The following is a 21,161-nucleotide window of genomic DNA, read 5'->3' as shown; positions in this document are numbered from 1 at the left end:
TACCAGAAACATTATCACTACCATCAACACCATCAATAAGCCAGATTTCACCACCGCATTTTAACTTAAATTTCCCAAATAACCTCGACGCTAGATATCGAGAACAATCATCAACAAATATTCCTTTAAGACTAGACTGGAATACATTCACAGCACCTCCACCATTATTTGGACAACACCCGGAAAGTAACCGACTCCACAACTGGGCACTCAATAGACTACAATATCGACAAGACATCCACGAAGACATTCGTGATCATAACATCCAAATACTCCAACAAAATAGTCTACAATTAAAGTTTGAAATAACGGTTAAACTAAACAACATTACTCAACATCCCTACCCATTAAACCCGCCAAATATAACAGCTCAATCACTACCACCACCATTTATAACAACTGAAGTAATATACAAATACGACAGATATACCAAAAAGACAATTGGTTACATCACATTTTATAACCTATACTCAGGATTATCATACATATGTATATTCTAAAAATATTAATTTTTCTCCAACTCTTTTTTCTAGCAATCTCCAATCAGAACAAAAACCCTTCCCCCCGCACAGGACCCCAAGATTTTTTAGTAACACATTACGATTGTGAAGAAAATGAACAAAAAACACTACACAAGTATGCAATAAATCAAGTATCACAATGCGAAACAGAACCACAAGCTATAGAAACTACAAATGTAATAGCAACACTTTATTCAAAAGCCCAAGCAACAGCAGTCATAGGATATAAATTCACAGCAACATTTTCTGAGAAGAAAGTACATTGTTCACAAGTCTCAAATGGAAATAAAAACCGACTTGACCACGAATCATTCTACCAGAGTAATATCGAACGGTTTTGCATCTCAATCCCGAAGATTGTAAAAACGAGTTACTCAGACTAAATATCACAAGAAATAAAAACAAAGAGAGAAAATTAGTATATTTCCAAGTTTTTGCAGATTCTGTACATCAAGCAGAACTTGAAAGATATCAAGGACATATAAAACTAGATGAAAAATACCCATACAACGGCGCACACGGAAGATCAACTTATGACATACACGCACGATAAACACTAGATACCACACATTGGTATAAAAAACCCATCAAACTGCAAAGCAGACACAAAAAATAAAGGATATCAAGAAATCATGTTTTTCGATTGGAAAATACAACTCGAAAAAATACAACTCACACGCGATTTATCAGACAACACAATGATCTATCAAGGAATTCGATTACCTTGTAAAAACGATCAAGGCTATTGTGACCCTACAACACGAACACAAGCAAAAATTGTTTGGTTCCCCGAAGACACATGTACAACATTTCAAGTAGCAAAAATACACGCTCGTATGATAAAATTTCACGAAAAATATTTTATACAATCAATCCCATATGAACAAGTAAATCCATCACGAAAACAAAGTTCTAATTTTAGAAACATACACAATATAGAAAATAAATTGACACATATTCAAACATATCAAGAAACAGAACTTGCATGTAAATACAGAAATCCACTTCACAAAACACAATACTCCGAAATATTAGTTGAATACGAGAAAGGATTCGACATGACCACTGGAAAAGTAAAAATCGACCCATACGCCACAAGTCACCCTATAAACGAAGGAACATCATTTATACCAGTTGATTTTCAAAAAAGTAAAGGTCAACCTGGTGGACATCTAAAGCCTCATGACACTAGAAGCACACGTTTACAAGAACTATCACTAATGAATAGTACATATTTTGGTAAAATCCACTATGATATTCACTTAGATATGAAATTAGAGTACACAATTAGCCGAATTTTTCAAGAAATGTCACTCTCTGAATTAGAAACACTTCACCAACTATGCGAATTAGAAAGGACACAAATCCTACAATCACTTGCACTAGCAGTATTAAAAATACCCTACGCAGGATATTTACTATCAGGAAATAGATCAAATTTTTTAGACTATGAAGGAAACATTTTATGGTTCTATACCTGTACCAAAAAAGTATCACCACTATATGTTTTTGAAGATAAACGATGTTATAAAAGAATCCCTATCTTTTATAAGAATAAAGTACATTTCGTTGACACACTTTCAAGACGAACCTCTTTCTGGGATACCGCAGTCCCATGTGGATCAAAAAATAGCCACAATGTAGTACAACTGAACCCTGATGAAGATAAATATTACCTTCTTACCCCATATCCCACATTAATGCAATCACTCAAAAAATTTTCACCTGAAAGCATTAGAGCTATTGCTCGAAACCCAAATATTGACCTACAGTCAATTGGAATATATTCAAAGTCCAATATCCAACATCACATTAGAACACAACAATTCCAAGAATTATTAACACAAATGGACACTATACAAAGACAATCAATTGACCAAAACTTACGCAAACTTGCCGAAACCGCAGGATTTGCAGATATTTATACACAACACTATAGCGGATATTTTAAAGACATTAAAGACTATATATATCTAAACGGTGAAAATTACCGACCACAAGATATCTCACCTATAAATATTTTTAGCTTTGTTACACTCAAAAATGAAATTCTTGATTTTCTAGGATGGCCCTATTACATCTTAGAAAAATTAACTATTTTATACGCAATGTTTAACTTTATAGGATTTCTTTTTTTACTTTTAAAAGGAATCTATAATACATGCGCTATACACACACAAGTAAATAGACAAGCAAGTGTAGCACGCATACTATTTGCAGGATTTTTTGGAATTTTTTCATCATCAATAAACAAAATTCATTTAGACGCACAAATAAAAGAATACAACACAAAAATAGCAACAAGACAGAACACATATGACGAAGAACATAACAATGTAGAAATAACGCCCACAGCACCACAGTTACCACCCCTACCACATAACTATCCATTATCCCTAGTCCCACGAAATTTTCGAAATTTAGCAATAACACATAATCCAAATTTTAGACCAACCATATCACAAAGTCCCATTCAACATATAATGACACATCATTCACTAGATGAAAATACATATGAACAAATTATAGAACAACCCCATACCACCGCTTTTCAGTCTCAAAATAATAATTTTTTTAGCCCACGATGAGCCGACAACTTGGATCCCTACACCGCTCAAATTTCCATCCAATCAACCTCAACACTCCAATTACAATAATTCCACTTTTTGCTTTCCCGCCACCCGATTTCCCATCCAATAATGTAACATCAGGCATGAATTCAGACACTAATTCACATATCTCAGTTTTATACTCCATTTCACAACTCAATAACCCAAAGATTGAAACCCCTGATGAATTTGCAGACTCTGAACCATCTCCATCCAATAATTTTCAAACCAACTCCTCAGTTTTTTCAAAACCCCCTTTTCAACCAATCCCACCAAATAACCCACTCCCATCCATTTCTACACCCTCTTATGCTTCACAAGTCACCCCAACCTACTCTTCATTTCATTCAGACCGATCATCCAATTCTCCAGATACTCCCCAAATCTCCCAGGAACTAGATAATTTTATCACCCTACAACAACAACCCTTCCACCTTGAAAACCCCACTATAAATCAGATTTCATCCACAATAGAATCATCAAACCCACCTACCCCTACACCCTCTTCAGCTTACGCCGCATCATTAGCACCATCATTCACATCCACCGAATCATCAAATAGCACTAATAGAGCTTATCGCACTTTCAAAAGAAAATTCCCAAACCATCCATTTCCAACAAAACCAGGAACAGCCCGTGAATATATTAATCATCCAAATCACACTAACACGAAAGATTTTTTAGCAAATCACCCTACCTTCATTTCCACAATATACTTTGAACACTTCTAACAACACTAACGACACACGTAGTTTTGTAGATGAACAAGTTTTAATGCCTACACTTCATTGGACATCATATTATCATTTTACTAACCCCCTTTGCCTACCTTTATCTAATACTCACATCGATATAGAAAGAAATCAAGATATGCTATATCGACTCACCACACCACTAACACATAGACAATTTACTTATATAGGATATAAAAAGTCACTAAAAACATACACTGCACCCCGAGCTAACGAATATACGCTAGAATATTACGATCACAACATCATCCGAGCTAACCAAGACCAATTTTTAGATGATGATCGTTTCGCTAACCCACAAATCACAGAAAAATTCTTCATAAAAACACCATATGTATTTACACTCAAAATATTTGATCGCAAATTCGACCACGTCATTTCTGAAGCACTAACCGACATGCAAGCTTACGAAAGTTTTAAAGAAAGATTTCAATTATTTTCACTAACCTTCAATTTCCTTGCACCACAAGAACGCGATTTGCACTGCTCACACGACATTATGTTACGCACTAAACAAACCCACACATATACATATTATGGCTTCATACAAAATCATTTTGATCTACACACTCCATCAAGACAACCACACCACCGTTTTCAATTTATTAACTCTAAATACACATCACCATTTTTTCTTAACTTCACATATTGCATCAAAGATACTAACCTTCACGGTATTCCTCGCAATTATGATCCCATAACCCAAATGTATATTTTTTGTCCCATCACGAAGACCTTCAACGCAGAAGAATCCAGACCCTTCCTTATCCCACATGAATTTATCCAACCTATAGAAATCCCGATATTAGAATTCATTCACAACACTAAATACAATCACAAATTATATAATCTCATCCAAAACACACCTTATCAGTTTGCAGTTGGCACTGAAGAACTAAAAACTATTAAAGCACTTCAATTGCTTTGGCCACTGCTTCAAACTAAAAACATCATTCGCATACTAGCAAAATTACTAACAAACTCCGACATAATACACGACATCTTCCCCCACGGTTTTTTCCCCGACGACTAACAGTTAAGTATAATTTATCATATTCTTCACTAATAAATTTGAAATAAATACTAACCATTCTTATCCATGTCTTATTTAGATTTTTAGTCTTCATCCCAGGATCACCTACAAATTACACAAAAGAAAAATAAAAAATAGAAAACTTCTTCAAATTCTTCAAAACTCTATTAATATTTTGCACTAGATAAATTCAATAAAAATCATACCAATGTAGTAAATTATTTTATAAATTATTTCCCTAAAAGCAGTAATTCTAATAATGATGAAAATTTGTAACTTAATTTTTCCCCAAAAAACTAGCAGTAAAATTGAAATTCTATGTAGTAAATTGATAAAACGAAAATGCAGTGCTAACCTTTTGATATTTTCATTCACTCGCACAAGAATTCTATCCAAACTCGCACAGCTCGCCCACGAAGAATTGTTTAAATAATGATTTTAACTCTAACACACGATAACAAGTTTCAAACTTTCCTTTAACCCGGTTGGAAAGGAATTATATACTAAACAAAACTAACCAATGCAGCTTACTAAACACCACAAATCATAGAATAACAGCTTGACTAAGGAAAGGAAACCAACGGTACCCAAACCGGATTAACCCAGTTTAAAACTGGATAATTTATTCTTTTGAAGACTATTATAAAGTCTAAGAAAGAAATAATAAAACACAAAAAAGTCGAAAGACAAACCCATACCAAAAACAATTTGATTTTTGAAAAAAGGACACAACCAACGAAACATAAGAAAAGACACAATAAACCCAACATAAAACGTTATCACATAACAGGACCTCTCACAGAAACCGCACGAAATCATACTCCCACTCCAGGCCTAACCCACCAGAGAGGACGTCCTGAGCATGCTCTATAGCCGGCCTAACCCACCGCGCTACATCCACGCTTTGTGACCACACTTCTATTTTTAATAAGAGGTACTCAAGGGTGAGTAACTCTTCAAAATAAACGAACTAAAACAAAAAGCTTTTGTGAAAACAACTAACCAAAATCATAATTAAAACACCGAACTAATAAAAATTTTATAAAATGTAAATTATACCTTGCAGTATATAGATCAGCATACAACACCAAAGACGAACATCCAAAGACAAAAGGACCCCACTACACTCGAAAAAGAATGGCCAACCATAATCAATATGCCGTCCACAATCACAACTCAAAGGATTTAGAGTACGACTTGACTTCGCAGAAAAGGACTTCATTGAACTAGACCAATGACCACCTCGATGTTCAACTATACGTACAGATCCGAGTAACCAGGCATCCCCTCCACGCACAATCTCCACGCCATTCCCAGACTAGGTTGAACACAAAAGAAGTTCTCTACATGAAACAGAAAAAGCTGTCATAGCAAACCATTCTGAAATCAGATTTGAGTTTGTTGAGAAAACCCAGTCGTTGTCATAAGAAGACACAACGATTGATCCTGGAACTTCTCTAACAGGAAAACCCAGAAGAAATATGATGTTCGCCAAATACCAACGTCCATCATCCATCCTTTGAATTGCAGAAAAACTAATCTAAAAAACTCTGTAAAACCCGGATGGGTGGAACCTGATCTAAACTACATTTTATGATTGGATAAATTAGATATTTTACCACTGTAAAAAATTCAATATTAACCAATCATGATCCATCTAACTAACAACCCACTTATTTGTAAGTGCTGAAATTACTTGTAATTTCAGCACCAGAGAGATTTGAATTTAACTTAGAAATTAGTTGCCTCTCCAAGAGAACTTCAGCAGCCGCAATAAACCAGTATACCCTAGATCTATTGAGCCTAGCAGAGACTAGTTAAACAACCTGAGACTAGAATAGTATAAGAGTAAGATTAGGATCGGTATTAGACTAAGAAGTTGCACGAATCTATCCGGCCGAAGATAGCGTGACGAGCAGACGGTGTACCCTATCCGAAATTACTCTATGAGTTAAGACCATCGGTTATAACTCAGAAGCAACCTTTTTTGATCCCATTATAGTGATCAATCTTCCCGGAGCATATCTTGGATTTTCTCGGGAGGGGGGGATTTTCAAAAAAATTTCAAAAGTTTATTTTTCTTAGGTTGAATAAAACTGGTTTTCAGAGCTCTCCAAAATCACTATTAAGACCCTATTTTGAAAACTTCCCTGTCTAAATCCGCTACTGAATCTTCCCCCTAAACCAATTTCGGGAGAATATCATGGTTTAGGCGGAGGAGTATTTTTCACATGGTCCCATTATTTTTCATTTCATTTTTCCGCTAGAGAGTTCTAGTGGAGGATAACGACGAGGATAATGTGTTCCATCCCTCAACCGAAGAAGGTGTGAACAAAGTGGCAGCTCCCTCTATAACCCAGCAGCTGGTCCAGAGGGAGAAGGAGAGAGAGGTCAGTCTGCGCCAGAGGACATCCAAGGGCACGCAGGTCGAACTGTCCAGGTAGAAACCAATGATCTTGACCGATATTTTTGATCGACTTGTTTTGTAGGGCAACCAAATCAATTTTCAGACCTTGCTTAAATCACAAGGAAGACCCTACTTAGTTATAAATTTAAGCAATGCAAAACATTTCAGAAAAAATGACGAAAAAGCCATTCCAAAAATGACAAAAATTCTCAGACAAATATTTTGGAAGGTTATGGACTAAAGATTGTGATTTATTGTCGAGTTTCCTTTGAAGTCAGTAGAAATGGTTTTGTCAAAAAGAATATCAAGAACTTGATGATCAGTTGGCAAAAAATTGAAACCATTTAAAACCATGAAATGGGCTACACTTTGGTTCGTGCCTGTGTCAAATTATAAATGTAGTGATCCTCTAAATCAAGACTTCTCTTCAAAATGAAGACATCTGCTTTTAGCCAAATTTGTGTCTGCATAGCCAAAATTCACACCAGTTTTTGTTGACACTGAGATAAATTTTTATTTTTTTTGAAATGCAAATCATGGTTAAATTGGCTTCAAAATGATAACCCACTTGGCTCCCTCGAGCTTTCAATGAGGTTTCATTAAAGTCGGACGGAAAAAACTCCATAAACCATAAATTTTTTAACGGAACAATGGCTTTTGGAACTTTTTCTGTCCGACTTGAACAGAACCTCAATGACAGCTCGTAGGGCGCCAAGCGGGGTATCATTTTGAAGCCAATTTAATCATGATTTCAAAAGATGTTAAAAATTTATCTCAGCGTCGACAAAAGTGGTGTGAACTTTTGACTAAACAGACACAATTTTAGCTAGATGTCTTTAAATTTCGCAGGTTTTTACACAGTGCGAATTTGACCACGCTCAATACTTTCTGCTCTAATAATGGCTAGTGACAATTTAAACAACTCAGAAACCACTCCAAATTGAATTCAAGTAATTTTTTTGATTTTCCTAATAAGTTAGAAGTAGCGAAAAGTATCACTTTCATATCAATTTTTTCTAAACCATAATTTACTTCATAGACCTAAAAGCGCACTCAGTATATCCGTGCCGTACAGCGGCCTCAAGCTAAATGGGTTTTTAGGACCACGTTTGTTTTTTAACTAACCGTCGTGTCTAGTTTTAAAAAAAAAATTGGATGTAAAAGCGAACAGACTAATTTCCTAAATGTATATTTTCTGTTTTTAAGGATGGAGTAGTTTTTTCTAGATTTTTGGAAAAAGTAAGGGATCATTTATTCGGTTTGGTTTTTTTTCAAATAGATATAATCCAATGTTTTAATTACAATGTTTTTTCAAAAATTTTCTACGCTTCATTGAAGTTATCGAATTTTTGAGAACGAACGAATGACAAAAAAATATAGCTTTTTTTGTTGAGTTATGAGGGTTTGAAATTGACAAATTGGCCAAATTGTGGATTCAATTTATGCAAGGTTTTATCCAATTATCTAAGATTCGTAGAGAGAAAAGCTCGCTTTGCTTGCAAAATTTTCTAAATCGATATCGTTGTTCCTGAAAATTTCAAATATGTTGCTTGTTCTTATAATAGAAAGGTAGGTTTATCATTACTTTTTGACTTGACATCTCCCTGCACTAGATAACATAAAATATAAAAAAATAAATTAGCTATAATTTTTGGTAGTAATTTTGAGTATTATTATAGGAAAGATCCAATTCTTTTCATTCAGCCATCTTTTTCATTCAGCCATTTTTAGGTCAGTCGAAAATCGTCAATTGAATCTTGATATTTCTTAATATTTTTTGCTTCGATAGCTCAATAATGAATCATGAATCTCTGTCAAAAATGATTCCGTGTTGAAAAATTGCTTCCTTGTTAAATATGTTTTCACATTATTTTTAGGTCTTTTTTCCTGAGGCAGAAGAGTGCGACTGGGACCCACTCCTCTCTCAGTTTCCACAACCTCAACTACCACGTCAAAGTTTCTAAGGGCTTCTGCAAAGGTCACGACCGAAAACAGATACTGCACGGGGTCAAGTAAGTTCACCAGAGCTTACTGGGAGATAAACTGCGATCAAAAATAACTGAAATTTGCCAAAAGTTCAAAAGTTATTCGAAAATATCATCAATTTGAAAATATCTTCATATCTCAAATGAATAACGCCCGTATCAAAAACTCGCCCATAAAAGTATGGCGAAATTACTAGCCCAACGTTTAAGCCCATAAAAGCATTGCGAAAGGACTTAATAATGATATTCCCCCTTTTGAATTATGCTTTTTGTTATCTGTTCATTTTCATTGATATAATGACTGCTTTAGTGGCATCTTCAAACCAGGCTTGAATGCTATCATGGGACCCACCGGTAGCGGCAAAACAACGTAAGTCAGACGACAACAACAACGGTCAGGATGTCCTGGTTGTAACTTTTTTGCATTAGTTTATTGGTTGGTATTTTGAGTTAAGATTGATTCTCTAACTCATAGAGTAATTTCGGATAGGGTATATTCAAGACAATTTGCTGAACATATCTTGAAAGTCACTTTGTTGAAGTCAAATTTATTACTCATTAGCTCGGAACAAATCATGCTATTTTAAAAGATTTTACCGCATTTTTCTATAATTAATGTGAGACAATTCATGTCATGAATATCCTCGGGGGAGAGAGATCTTATTTGGAACCGAAGGGGAAGGAGTTGAGCCAAGTTTTTTTGTTATTGTTGTTGTAATACAATTAAAGTGGTCTTAAATCTTCTTTTTTGGGGTTACGAGGGCAAGTTTCACCGCTGGTCTCGTTAAAGTACCTAGGGCTGTTTTCAGTTTACACGAGCGCGCGATGCCATCCGAGCCGGTAAAAACTTCTAACACTCGACCCAGTGGCCAGATGCCTCGTGGTGTAAAGTCCTCAAGTATCCACATGAGGTCATCCTTTTCGAGTGGTTCCTCGGGTTGCGTCCATTTAGTCCTTCTGATGAGAGTCGGAGCGTACTCTTTAAGTAGACACCTCCAGAAGCTGTCAAGTCTATCTTTTGCTCGCTTCCAAGGCTTGTTGGACAGTTTACTGGTAGATGCTTCGTAGAAGGCTGCTGCTGGAGCGTAGACGAATGGACGACCCATTAAGAAGTGGTTGGGTGTCAGTGGAAGGTCGTCGTCAAGGTCTCTACTGACATGAGTTAGCGGACGTGAGTTGAGGATTGCCTCGGTCTCGGCTACGATAGTAGCAAATAGATCTCTTGATAGTCGATCAGAACCGAGATTTAGTAAGAATGCTCGTTTTATCAATGAGACGAATCGCTCCCACACGCCGCCAAAATGGGGGGCAGCCGGAGGATTTAGGCGCCATTCAACATTGTGGATTTGTAGCGTTTCAGTTAGGGTGGTTTCGTTGAAGTTGATTGGTTCTGAGCGTAGTTGCTTAAGCGCGCCGACGAAGTAAGTAGCGTTGTCAGAGATTAAAAGCTTAGGTGTGCCTCTCCTAGCAATGAAACGTCTAATTGCCGTTATACAGTTGTTCGTAGTAAGGTTGTATGTCGATTCCAGGTGAACCGCGCAAGTAGAGAGGCATGTGAAGAGGCAAATATAGCTTTTTTCAGTTGTATCCTTTGTTGCTATGTAGAAAACATGAAGCTGTATATCAATAGGTGACAGCTGTGGACCAAGTAAGCGCGGCAGTCTAACAGGGGGTTTTTGTTTGCGTTGGTCAACCCATTTGTCAATTATCGGAACAAAGTCACTGGGCAATGTTTCGTCCCAAGAGATACCAGACTTCCACAAGTTTTGCAGAAGAATTTTGAGTTTTATGACAAACGGCGCTAGGATGCCTAAGGGGTCGAAAACCCTTGCTACTGTAGGGAAAACTGTTCGGACTGTAGATGATGTAGTATTATTTAGCTTGGTTGTTGGTTGCACGAATATCGTATCGTCTGTTGTGTCCCATTTGACACCCAGAACACGATGCACTGTAGCATTAGTAGAAATTTCGCCTCCATCAATGGAGTAGATCGCGACATTAGTGTTAGATACGAACTTAGTTAGGTTGAATCCCCCCTGTCTTAGGGAGGATTTTAGTTGCGTAGTAGAGTCTCTAGCCTCGTTTGTCGTGTTGAAAGAGAGAGCAAAGTCGTCCATGTAAAAGCTTTTGTGAAGCAGTTGTGCAAAAATGGGTTTGGTTACGCAATAATCGGCAGCTGTTTGATGAAGCGCAAAGATGACAATGGATGGTGAGCATTTTGCACCAAAGATAAGTCGCGTGTATTGGTATTGTTTGATACCATTTTTAGTAGGCCAAAGGAAGCAAAGCGCATTTTGATCTTCATCTTTAATACCTATTTGCATAAACATACCTTCAATATCCGCCGATACAGCCAGGTGTTTTTCCAGGAATCGTAGTAGAAGTTCAAACATGTTGTTCAGGAGGTCAGGTCCAGTTTCGAGGCAAGAGTTCAGCGAGACGCCCTTGTAGGTTGAGGCAGCGTTGGCCACTCTGCGTACCTTTCCGGGCTTGTTTGGATTAGTTACAGGGTGATGTGGGAGGTACCAAAGTAATTCAGGTTGTGGGTATTGGAAAGTAACGGGCTTGACGTAGTTATTTCCAGGTCGGTAGTAAGCGATTTCTCATAGAGTTGCATGGTTTCAGGGTCTTTTCTGAGCCCTTTTTGTAGCGATAGCAGTTGAGCTTTAGCTACCGGATAATTGTTTGGCAATTTTATTTCGTTTTTCCAGAGTAGATTTATTTTGTAGCGATCTCCATCGTGCTCAATACTTTTCCATAAATCTTAGTTGTCGTTTGCTTTTATCAGAGTATGTAGCTTTGTTATCTTCCTGGATGCCTGATCCTTCTACTTTCCAGAAATTTTCCACTAATTCAGTGAGATTAGCGTCTTCTTGATCATTTAAGTCAATGAAGTTAGTTGAGTGTGAATTTGATCCGGAACTATTAGATTTCTGGTTGAGTGGGCCAGTGATCGTCCAACCTAGTAGGTTTTTTACAGCGTTGGGGGTGCCTGTAGGACCTTTTCTGATATCGCGCTCCGCAATATTCCAGAAAGCATCTACGCCAAACAAAATTTGAACTGTGTTGTCGCCTAGTTCAGGAAAGTTGACATGTCGAAGGTGATTGTAGAGTGAGCACGTTTTGTTAAAGTTGTTTGCGTCGATAGCGTCAAAACTCAGAGCTTCAACTGAATAGACTGATTGTAGGGTGAAAGTAGGTTTTGTAGCGTTATGTGGTCCGATACTAAGCCGGACCAGCGAGGAAGACACTTTGTCCTTACTGAAAGCACCTCGTACGCTAAGCTGTAGTTGTTGGCTTGGTTTGCACTGAAGTGTTTCAGCTGTTTTGCTGAGGATATATGAGCAGCTGCTGCAGTTGTCGAGTATGGCGTAGCAATCTAGTTTGAGGCCATTGTTAAACAGTGTTACCGGCATAAATTGTAACTGATTTCTGATGTTGTTCATATTTTGGATTGGATCCTCAGCTTGTTCCGAGGGCTTGGTTACTGTAGTGCCAAGCTGCATGTTATTTGATTTTTGGTTGTGCGTTTGAAATGGTTTTTTTGTCGATGTGTAGAGTTGAATGGTGTTTCCTTCCGCAGTTGTTGATGAAACATCGCTTAGACGATGTGCATTCACTAAATCTGTGTTGGCCTAAGCAGTTGAAGCACAGCTTATGTTGCTTCACCAGCTCTGCCCGTTGATCTACGGGAAGTTTCAAAAATTCCGCACATTTTCCAACGTAGTGAACTTGGTTATCTATTGGACATGTTAAAGTTGTTGGTCTTGCTGATATGCCTGAAGATTTGTCGTAGTTTTGCCTGGACATAGAAGTAAATTGGTTAGGTCGGCTGTCGGGTTGTTGTTGCTTCTTAGGTTGGCGATTTCGTCCCGCTTGGTTTGGAGTCGACGGCTCTATGTCCAGGTTCTCGCATGCTCGCGGGTAGTTATTGAGGTACTGACTGCGTCAAGTCTTTGATTGTAGCATAATCGAGATCGTGCAGCACGCAGTGTTCTTCCCACTTCATTAGTAGACTTACTGGGAGTTTTGATCGAGCAAGTCGGGTCAGGTTACTAGAATTTAGATCAGCGGTGTAGCCATTGAGTTCGAAGTTGTGGATTAGTTTCCGTAGGAAAGCAGCGTATCTTATAAAGCCCTGTGGGTATCTTTATCTTACCTGATCCCTGATACTTAGCAGATAATTGTGTATCAGGTGTAATCAAGTACACAATTGGGAAGATGTATTTTTCCTCAGACTGGCACACCAGATTTTTCCGTTTGACCCTTGAAAACAATCTGTGAAAACAAAACTACACAACCGACTGCGCAGTTCACATTATTTGGAAAATATATTCAACAGCTGCATGTCACGAATTCAACAACAGAAGACATAGAAAAAAGAGAGAATTGAGAAATAATTTTTGACAAGAACATCATCGAAGAAAAAAGGAAGAAGAGAAAAGATCTGACAAAATGTACATGTCTTAATAAAAGAATAAATGTTTGCATTAATCAATATATGTTTACTTGTACATTGATATTGATTTGTAACCCCGAGTTGAGCGGACAAATTTGCGTGTAACTACTCTGAGGAGAGCGAGTTTGAGAGCAAAACAAAACTTGTTTTTATAACAAAACCTCTAAAATTTATCAGTTTTCTTATCCGTTTTCCTTTCAGACTTGTTCTCCACCTAACCAAGGAAAACCAAGTTATTTTGAGCGCATTTGAGTAAAAAAGAAACCCGATTTAAAACGACGCGGTCACGACTTTTTGTTTTTCCGTAAACGGGATCTTGCATCTCATGTATTCATTTTGTTGAAAACTCCGAAAATCCCCTTTTCCAAAAGGTAGTTATTTTTCGGCATTTTATCATTTCGTAAAAAAAAAAACAACAAAGAAAAAAAATCATTTCCTGTTTCGAACTTTCCAGTTTGCATTTTTTCTATACAATCTAATTAAACATCTGACGAAATTTTGATATTGTGAAAAAAAGAAGAATATTATTTTTACAATAATAGATGGTGAAGCAGTTGTTGAGCATGTTGTTTGGGTCTCTTGTCTTAATAAGAATATAATTGTCCTTGGCTCGTTTTAAATTGTGTTTGTGTGTACATGCGTTTTCCTCTCGTTGTTTCTGGAAAATTGTCGTCCCTTTGTATCCTTGCTTTGAGTGTAGCCTGTTAATTACCATAACACGGAAACAACTTTAAAAAAAATCATTTAATTTCGAGTTAACCAAAAAAAAAAAAAAAGTTTTTTCCCTCAAAAAACATTTAAATATTTTGAAAACAAAAGCTAACATTTTAACAAAAATAAATTGAAATAAAAAACATTCGAAGTTTTTTTTTCTCTAACTTTAGTTTGAAGTAAAATTGAATAAGTGGCAAAAAAAAACGTCCGAAACGGAACAAGCGCCGTCCTTATCTACGGCTCTCAACAACTATGGACGATACCAATACCAACCAACAATTCGTCGACGTCGACAATAACTGCAAAAAGTGCCTCTAGTAAATTAGGCTGGCTAGAATTGAAATGAGCCGGTCTATGGAGTTCTTACAGTCACAGATAGAAAGAGGGACCCATATTTGTTCTTTGAAGACTTTGGCGCAGAAAACAGAAGACCGATTAAAACAAATGAAAGTAATAGCAACCGAAGTGTTCGCAAATGGATCTTCGGAAGACAACGACGACGCTATGCAGATATGTGCATGACTTTCACGACAACTTTTATAGCTAACCCACAACGTCAACACTTTAAGCGAAGACTTAACCAGCTGTTCTGGTTCTAATACAATAAACGTAAACAAATCGACGCCTACATCCGGGCGAAACCCCTTCGTCAAGGACACATATGCCGAAAATCACTTCACTCAGCCCTCTAGCAACCGCGTGAACAATTCATCTGATGGAGAGCCAATTAACTTACTTAAGGACATGCTACTTCACCAACACTCAACCACCGACGTACCGCAAATATCTTTGAACCACTCTGCAAACGAATCATTGTCTAGAGAGTTGACCTCTCTAAATTCTCAGTCAAGAGGAGAAAGCTTGGAACAAAAAAGGTTTACAGGATATGAACAAACTATTCAACCAACGAATCAACTACTACTAACATCAGTACAACAAGCATTGCCAGACAATTTACATTTGAATCGAAGCCATGATTCGTTTCAGTTTTCAGCTCCAGCAGTCCATGCAAATCTCCACGAAAAATTTTCATTGGAATCTTCATTTGCTTATTCCAATCGTCAGCAACCAGGAAACTTTATACAAACATCAACTTCATAGGAAAATTATTTCCATCTAACTCATCAGAAAAATTTAGAGCAGTATACATCTCCCCCTACTGTCATACAAGCGAATCGGAACCCGTTTGCTCAAAGTCACTCGGTTGAACAGTTTCAAAGAACTTTGGATTTGAACAACCAGGTAGTGGATAGTCATGGGGATATTAAAAAGCACCAGGTGGTGGATAGTCATGGGTATGATAAAAATCACTTAAGCATTCTACATGCACATCATTGTCACGAACCGGTTTTCAACAACCCGATATCAACACACTGCGAACAGAATAGAGATGCGCTTAGAGAAAATCATTCAGGATACCTCATTCATCCTAACTAAAACCAACCTCCACCGCATCTGCTAGTGCAAAGTCATCCGTGCAACCAGATAATGGACACCCATGGCAGTAAACGAAGCGAAACAAACAATATACAGCCACAACATAATTTTGATCAGGTTGTAAATTACCCAATTTCATCAAACAGTGAACAGAATAGAGATGCTTTTAGGGAAAACTGTTCCTTGTATACCATTAATGCTAACTACAACCAACCGCGGCCCATTCCAACGGTTCAAAACTATCCCTACAACCAGATAACGGATACTATCAGAACTAAATTATCAGAACTACAACCAAGCTCAACCCATTCCAACAATGCACAGCTCTGAAACTTACGCAAATTTTTTACCCGGACAAGAAAAAATTGACTATAAGTTTTTTGTTAAACTTCCTCCAATTAAGCTACCTAACTACGACGGAGACCCGATGGCTTACCACGACTGGATAAACATGTTCCAGGCTACAGTTAACAGGAATCATACAATTAGTGACACTCACCGGATGACTTATCTACAGGATTCGGTGTCAGGAAAAGCAAAAGCACTCATCAAAGGGTACTCATGTAACCCTGCTTTTTACAAAGCCGCACTGAGGGACCTTCAAAATCATTTTGGCGACTCAAACTATATTGTAAATGCTTTCATTCAGCAAATTGAAACTTGGCCGTCCTCAACTAGTAACAATTGTTCAGTTGTTTCATTTGCATCCTTTTTGAAACAGTTAGTTCGAACCTTCCAAAATTTGGGTTTTCAAGCAGACTTGCATTCTACAGCTTTATTCAAACTTATCAAAACTAAAGTTTCTGACAATTTACTTATGAAATGGACCGAATACGCTGTCCGTGAAAATGTTCAAAACAACAACGTACAATTGTTTCAGGAGTGGCTTGAAATACAAGCTAAAGTATTGGAAAGATTACAAGGGGAGCACTCGTTTCTGGGGACGTCAGCGGTCAAAGATCAGGAACTTAAGACACAAAATCAAACGTCTTTTGGATAAGCAAAACGCTAAAATGGGGTCTGACATCAATACGACAACCAAATTCCAATATCCTTCCAAAAAATGCTTCATTTGTTCGCAAGAACATTTTTTGGCTCATTGCCCCCGCTACCAGAGCTTAGCACCACTTGAAAAAAATAATTTGCTAAAACGATATGAGCTCTGCATAAATTGCTTAAGTTCTCGTCATTCAAGAAACAATTGCAATTCAGAGAGACGATGTCAGCAATGTAGAGGGTTCCATCATACTTCACTTCATGATCCATCTCGATTTACAAGCAAAAACAGTGCATCATAAGCAGCAATCGTCTCAGGAAAAAACGAAGATGATAAGGAGTTTACAACCAAACCTCTAGCAGATACGGCCAGTCGCATAGCATTGACAAAAACAAATACCATCAACAAAAACAAGCGGACAGTGAAATTCATTTTAAGAAAAAGGGAGGGTTTACTGCTTCAGAAAAAGCTACATTTGAACGGTTACTCAACATTTGGTTCGAACAATTACAGCTGATCCCTGAGTCGTTCGTCAATAATGGTAAAGTGTGTGACACTTACGCTCTCATTGACCCTGGCAGCCAATTTACTTTTATGCTTGATCAAATTGCAGACTTCTTGGAAATCTCATCATCAGAAACAGCAAACATGTCTTTACAATATATAAATATCAACCATGAGATGCCGGTTGCAAAACTAGACAACATCGTTAATTTAGCACCGTACAAACAAACGGGACAAACGTTTCCAATTCGTAATGTTTATAAAACGCCATTTTTAAATATACCTCCTGCAGATGTTGCTCATCTGAATGAAATCTGTCAGGGTTTCAAAGGTTTTAGACACATAAAATTTCCCAATATTGCTGGCGGAAGAATTGGAGCGCTACTTGGCGTTAATACGTTCTCTTATACGTACCCCATTCAAGTAATTGAAGGAAATGATTGCCGACCACACGGAATCCACACGGTTGAATAAAGTGCGCAACAGACAAACTTCGGGATTTGTTTTCCACGTTACAAGAAAGTCAAATGAATCTGTTGAGCAACCATTGGACTACTTAGTTCAGCAATTCTGGAAAATTGAAGAAACCGGACAAAAAACAACAGAAAAGGAGTTTTATACCGAAAACAATAGGGCGGCAATTCGGATCCTTGAAAACACAATACATCACACGGGAGAAAGGTATGAAATTGGTTTACTGTGGAAGAATGAGACTTAATTGCAGAACAACTACTACCTAGCCCGTAATCAACTAAAATCACTTGATCGCCGCCTTGCTAAAAACAACGATCTACGAAATTTATACGAAGCAACCCTCGTAAATGACCTCGAAAAGAAACACGTGCGACCTGTAGAAATGAAAAAAATAAAACCCTCGCGAATTTGGTATCTACCACATCACCCAAATAAACCAACAAAAATCAGAAGAGTAGCCAACGCCGCATCTCTTTTTAAAGGCCAATCACTTAACAACAATCTCCTTACAGGTCCAGATCTACTTGCAAACCTGGGAGGGATTCTGCTGCGCTTCCGCAAACATTCTATTGGTCTTCTTGCCGATATTGAAGGGATGTTTATGCAAGTAAGTATTCGTGAAGAAGATAGGCCAGCCTTGTGTTTTCTCTGGAGCTATAACGGAAAAGTTCATCAGTATGAATACACGCGGTGAATATTTGGAGCCACATGTTCCCCATTCTGCGCTATTTATGCATTACAAAAATGCGCTTTGGACAACAAAAACTCGTTTCCTCTGGCTTATGATGCAATTCTAAACAGTTTTTATACATTGCCTCAGTACCGACGTTAGGTGAAGCACAATGCGTTTCAAGAGAAACCAGGGAGTCTTTAAAACAAGGTGGTTTTCAACTCACCAAGTTCTTATCTAATAACAAGCTCGCCCTGCAACATATTCCTTGCGAAGACCACGACGAGATAAAACTTCAACTCGTGTTCTTGGACAAAACTGGAAAATTGACAGTGATGAGTTTTTTGTTGATCCCCTTCAAAACTTTCCTACTCTGGCTGATAATTATACTCAACGGAAACTCTTCAGCTTATTGTCGTCTATGTTTGACCCTCTAGGAATTATAGCAACAGGAACAATTCGTTTGAAGGCTCTACTGCAGCAGATTCGCAGGCTAGGTTTGAAAAGGGATAACCAGATACCTAGTGACTATCAACACAAGCTACAGAAAATCCTGGATTCTTTTCTCAGGATGGAAAGAATAACATTGCCAAGAGTTTTGTTTCCAAATCAAAGCAATAAATTGTGGAGTTTGGAAATACACGCATTTACTGACGCTTCTCTCATCGGTATGGTCGCAGTCCTGTTCTTGCGAATGCATAATTTAGACGAAACCGTCATTGAATGTAAGTTTTTGATTGGCAAAAGCAAGGTTGCGCCTATTAAACAACTGAGTGTACCAAAACTTGAATTAGAAGTTGCAACAATTGGAGCATGTCTTTTGTCATTTGCGTCCAAAGAACTTCATCTCAGCAGAACAGCTGTTTTACATGTCTGGACAGACAGTCAGGTAGTACTTGATTGGATAAATCAACCAAACAGCAAAAAACATTTGTGGCAAATCGACTGACTGCAATTTCAACAATGGATCATCAACTACAATGGCATCACATTGCAACTACTCTGAATCCTGCAGATCACGGTAATCGAGGTCTTGAACCCAGGGAAATAAATGAGAAATGGCTTACACCTCCATCCTTCTTGAAACAACCTAAGTATCTTTGGCACGATAATACTTTGCTTGCAACAATTGTGGTTGCTGCGGGTTTTCAAAGACAGACCAAGCATAAAAAATTGTCTCTAAATGAGCCAATTTTTGACATTAGACGATTTTCTACCTGGAACAAGCTAATTTTAACTCTTACCACAGTCATGAGTTTCATTTCCAGACCACAAATTAGGATTCTTAACAGAAAAACCAATCAAAACCCATCCTCCAGTGATGAAAATGAACAAATTTTATGCAACATCTCAGATGTTGAAAAAACCAAGCTATACGCAATCAAAATTTGTCAGGCTCAGTCATTTTCTAATACTATCAAAAAATTAGAAAGCAAAAGCAAAATTGACAATAAAGACAAATTGGTTCAATTGAATCCCTTTTTGGATCAAAAGACAGTTCTAAGAGCTCGAGGTCGTCTTGAGTTTGCATCTTGTTTGAAAGAAGATGCAAGGTTTCCGATAATTTTGGATGCGAAAAATGCAATAACAAAATTGTACATTGAACACGCACACCATATTTGTGTACATCAAGGATCAGAGTTTGTCAAATCCTTCATACAGCAACGCTACTACATTATTGGTGTACGACTGGCTCTACGCAGTGTACGTTTTAAATGTTTCATATGCAGACGGTTCGATGCACAAAACCTCCAGCCAAAAATGGCACCCCTACCAAGCTCAAGATTTCCACAGGAGAACACTCACTACCCTTTCATCAGCACAGGAGTAGATTTCTTCGGGCCAATCTTCATTCAAAACCGAAAGAAAACAGAGAAACACTACGCTATCATCTTTAACCGCCTGACAACTAGAGCAGCCCATTTGGAGTCTTGCCCAGATTTGAAAACTGATACCTTCCTTGATGCACTTGCCCGGTTTACAGCCAGAAGAGGGAGCCCTAAAACAATTTACAGTGACAATGGAAAGACTTTTGTAGGAGCTGGTAATGAGCTAAAGAAGTGCCTCAAAGAACTAGATAAGAACAAAATTGAAACCAAGCTAGCAGTCAAAGAAATTGAATGGAAATTCAATCCGCCTTATGGTCCTCATTTTGGCGGGGCCTGGGAGCGATTAATCCAAATCGCTAAACGCACAATTCTGATTATTCTTGGCTCTAAGAAGCTTACGCTTGATTTTTTCAATACCATTCTCACGGAAACAGAAACAATGTTAAATTCAAGACCTCTAACAAACGTTGCCGATAACACAGACAATGAGGAACCGCTCACCCCTAATCATTTTATAATTCAACGTCCTTTCAGCAACCTACCACCCGGAACTTTTGACGATCGAATACCACTCCGTTTTGAAAATTGGTCTCAACAACAACATCTACTCAACCACATCTGGCAAAGACTACACAAATAATCACGAAATAATCACAAGACACAATGTATCAACAAGATTCACGAAGGTTTAATTCAAAATTTGCAATGGTATGTTACAAATCACAGTGACTTTAGAATCAATTTTTGACTTATTCGATGATTTATCAAAG

At 37.6% G+C, this 21,161-nt stretch overlaps 1 protein-coding gene across 1 annotated transcript in view; it reads left to right on the top strand.

Annotated features, from left to right (window-relative positions):
• Window positions 1-21,161, top strand: part of LOC134845774 (broad substrate specificity ATP-binding cassette transporter ABCG2-like) — an 81,962-nt gene that overhangs the window by 36,152 nt on the left and 24,649 nt on the right. The window contains exons 2-4 of the mRNA XM_063862851.1: window positions 7,183-7,355; window positions 9,200-9,334; window positions 9,618-9,677. Of these exons, the coding sequence (XP_063718921.1) occupies window positions 7,183-7,355; window positions 9,200-9,334; window positions 9,618-9,677 (368 nt within the window). The remainder of the gene's footprint in view (window positions 1-7,182; window positions 7,356-9,199; window positions 9,335-9,617; window positions 9,678-21,161) is intronic.

Source organism: Symsagittifera roscoffensis, chromosome 5 (genome assembly GCF_963678635.1).
Source record: "Symsagittifera roscoffensis chromosome 5, txSymRosc1.1, whole genome shotgun sequence".
NCBI lineage: Eukaryota > Metazoa > Xenacoelomorpha > Acoela > Convolutidae > Symsagittifera > Symsagittifera roscoffensis.
The sequence above is the reverse complement of the archived record's forward strand: the minus strand, read 5'-3'. Positions and strand labels throughout refer to the sequence as shown.